We start from the raw sequence: 3860 nt of genomic DNA, 5'->3' as shown, positions 1-3860 counted from the left end.
ACTTCCAGGCCAATTATGACATTACAAACTATAGGAACCAGGCCACCACGGGGCGATAAAACAACCACGCCCACCCCCTTAACCAGCACACAGCACAGTATCAACGGAACGAATGGTGATTATAAGAACGGACAGAAGGAGGCTGGCGGAGTCTCTAACATAGGTAAGCCGCTGTGTGATTCACTGGTTGTGTCACTACAATAGAAAACAAATAACTGCAGTTATATACTTCATTAAAATGGACACGATTTGAGCTTAAAATTTTCAAATTTATTTTTCCATCTTTATTGTTTACCATGCTTAACTAAAGTATTTCTAATGGTCAACCAAAAATTAAATATCAGTTGTTGAGGTACAAGTCAATTACAGCACTCACAATTTGTAGTTATGTAAACAAAGCTCGTGTCATGTTTTTGTTTACATATAAATTGCTTTTAATAGAAAATAGCATGTTTAAAACGAAATGAGATGTGCCAAAACACTAGAAACTATTTAATTGTGTTCAGAATTAACTTGTGAATTGAAAAAAAAATGCTTTAAAGATACTTTTACTTGTAGATTTAACCTATGTAAACAAAAACATGGCACGAGCCTTGTTTACAAAACAAAGAATTGTGACTCTGTATCTCCCGTGTACCTCGACAACTGACATTCAAATTTTGGTTGACTATTAGAAATATCTTAGTCGAGGCCTCTGCTGGTGGACTGTTAGTCCCCGAGGGTCTCTAGAGCCCAGTAGCTAAGTACTTCGTTACTAGCTTGAAAATACGGATGTATATTTAATTGCTGTTATAAAATTTAGAAATTCATTTCAAAATTAAGGATTATCTCCCTCATGCATAACTCTTATCCTTGGACGAATTTGGCTCCACTTTTTTGGCATGCTGTTTTTGGCTATATTTAGCTCTAATACTTCAGAGTTATTTCGGATTTCAAACATTTCGGTTGAGCATCACTGAAGAGACATTATTTGTCGAAATGCGCATCTGGTGCATCAAAATTGGTACCATATAAGTTTTACATTAAGCATTCTACACATTAGAAATGAAAAAAACAAAATTTGAAATTTTTTAGTTCAAATCGTGTCCATGCCCCTTGCCCGTAATTTAAACCACAATGCTTACCCGACTCACCTTGCTTATTACATACAGAGATGAAATAAATCATACCTTTACGTCACTCTTAGTGTCCACATGTTACCCCCTTCCCCCTCATTCTTTTATCAGTCTGATGGACTACAAAAAATTAAATTCATACTGCACAAAGATGCTTACAAATTGATTTTGCAAAGTGTCTTTATGGTTCTTTGGGGGGGGGGGGTTAATTTTTAATATATTATCTTCCTGATATGCTTTACTTTGATCCCTGCCCTACACAACATACAGTAAACTAAATTAACCATGCTACTTCATTTAAGGATTCATGTCTTCCTTTTGCAGGTAGCGCCGCTGCAGTCATCATATTTCTTGTCATTTTAGTGTTCTCCACATTTGGGATTTTCTACGTTTATGTCAAAAGGAAGTACGTATCAGTCGCTATTGTAATTTTCAAACGATGTAATCTGAACTGAAATCAATCAGCTTCCCACGTAATAGCATGTAATATATTTCAAGTACATATTTTACTCAGAAAACCAGAGCTTCTTCGGAGAGCCTCTTTCTGGAAAAATCAGGAGCCAGTTCAAAACGAGTACGACACGGTTCGCCCTCGGCAGGGACAGGAGCACTCATATGGATGCATGCAGACGCAGGAATCGCTTGGTGACTACCTGCAGCCAAATCCTTCCGCCATCCGGTCACGGAACATTGACAACATAGATTATTTGGTGGAGGCGGATGATAACATAATAAGCGGTGTAGACAACGCTTCCGTGAGTGGTCAGGCCGCGCAGGAAAATGATTATGACTATATTCACATTGACGATGCAGACTGCCGTAAACCGCCATCAGCTCCTTATGATCTCGCCCGCGCCATTCCGAACAATGACTACGAAAAGTGCAGCCAATCAAATCTTAAGATTTCAACAATTTCATCCCAGCATGATTATTATAACACACCAAATTCTAGAACCAATAGTCCCATTGTGAGTAAAAAACCTAAACTGGAGAATGATTCCGACAAAACATGTACGTAATCATGTTGTTATGACTTCATTGTACGTTTGATTTCATTCAAAGTTTGTTAATGGTTGTTGTTAAAACTATATTGAATGTTCTCTAGTAGAAATGTTTTCATTAAAACAGTAAATGCCGAACCTGTTCCTATTTCCTACAACGTTACAATTCTAACTTCTGCTGCATGTACAGTCTTTTGTTTCCATATACTACACTTGATTTTTTTAACCAAGTGGCTTTTTGAAGAAAGATATTAAAAATGAAACATGATAAATTAAAGACTAGACTTTTTGACATCATAGACAGTTGCTTCTTCAACAAAAACGGAAATATTCATATCTAGTGATCAGTCATTCAAAAACTTACTTTGTTAAACACCACTCTGATTCCACGCACAAGTACTCTGAAGTTGAAATAAAAAATATGCTAGAGTTCCTCATTGACAATATCTTCGTGGTCTTTGGTGATCAGGTCTTCCAACAGTCTGTTGGAATTCCCATGGGCACGAATTGTGCTCCTTTGTTAGCTGACCTGTTTTTATATTCATATGAAGCAGAATTTATTCAAAAACTTCTACTGAGAAGAAAAAATCTCTCGCTGTGACCTTCAATTCGACTTTTAGATATATCGATGACATTTTGTCTATTAACAATGATAGCTTTCATTCATATGTCGATTTGATATATCCCTGTGAGCTCCGCTTCTGCTTCATACTTAGATATTTTATTGAAAGTAGACATTAACGGCAAACTAACAACTCAACTGTATGACAAACGGGATGATTTCAGCATCTCCATCGTCAACTTCCCACATTTATGTAGCAATATTCCATTATCACCTGCATATGGTGTTTATATATCTCAACTGATTCGATATGCAAGAGCTTGTTCTGGGTATAGTCAGTTTTTAAATCGAGGTAAGCTACTGACAAACAAGTTGATGGTACAGGGATTTCAACAGTCTCGATTGAAGTCAGCATTTCGCAAATTCTATTGTCGTTATAACGATCTAGTTCGTCAATACAACCTCGCATTGGGTCAAATGCTGTCTGACGTGTTTCATACCGATTGTTAAGCCGTTCTTGGCACACTGATTTTGACTGCGGATAACTCCGTTTACCTGATCAGGATATGGGGTTCACGGCGGGTGTGACCGGTAAACAGGGGATGCTTACTCCTCCTAGGCACCTGATCCCACCTCTGGTGTGTCCAGGGGTCCGTGTTTGCCCAACTATCTATTTTGTATTGCTTGTAGGAGTTATGAGATTGATCACTGTTCGTTATCTTCACCTTGCACAATACAATATAAATTCATCATGAATTAAAGTTTCATTTTAGTTAGACTAACAACAGTGTTAAGCGTTTTAAAATGAATGACGAGAAATAGACCTTCCGACCAGGTAAACATGTGCGGCATAATTTTGTATGAGTAAATGCAATCAAGGGGCGCAGTAGTCCTGAAATTTACAATTGATGTCGCCCTTGTCCAAAAGATGCTTCATACCAAATTTGAAAAGAATTGGAATGGTAGTTGTTAACGCACGACGGACACCTACTAATTACAATAGGTCTCCTGAGTTTACTCAGGTGACCTAAAAACTAAATACATAGTGATGTAGAGCAGGAGGGTCTCTAAACAGATTGTAAATTTCATGATCCCCGGTCGAGTAGGGTATATAAACGCTAATTTTGGGATCTTTTTCTTTTTTAATAAAAGGATCTCGCTGCCTTCCTATCACAATTATCT

General features: G+C 37.5%; 1 protein-coding gene across 1 annotated transcript in view; it reads left to right on the top strand.

Moving 5' to 3' along the window:
* The window catches only part of LOC125667780 (uncharacterized), an 18910-nt gene extending 16665 nt beyond the window's left edge, over positions 1–2245 (top strand). The window contains exons 4-6 of the mRNA XM_056140023.1: positions 1–163; positions 1440–1521; positions 1630–2245. The exon at positions 1–163 is cut by the window's left edge and continues 140 nt beyond it. Of these exons, the coding sequence (XP_055995998.1) occupies positions 1–163; positions 1440–1521; positions 1630–2134 (750 nt within the window). The 3' untranslated portion in view covers positions 2135–2245. The remainder of the gene's footprint in view (positions 164–1439; positions 1522–1629) is intronic.
* Positions 2246–3860: the final 1615 nt, after the last annotated feature.

The sequence above is a fragment of the Ostrea edulis genome, chromosome 6 (assembly GCF_947568905.1).
Source record: "Ostrea edulis chromosome 6, xbOstEdul1.1, whole genome shotgun sequence".
In the NCBI taxonomy this organism is placed as follows: domain Eukaryota; kingdom Metazoa; phylum Mollusca; class Bivalvia; order Ostreida; family Ostreidae; genus Ostrea; species Ostrea edulis.
The sequence above is the reverse complement of the archived record's forward strand: the minus strand, read 5'-3'. Positions and strand labels throughout refer to the sequence as shown.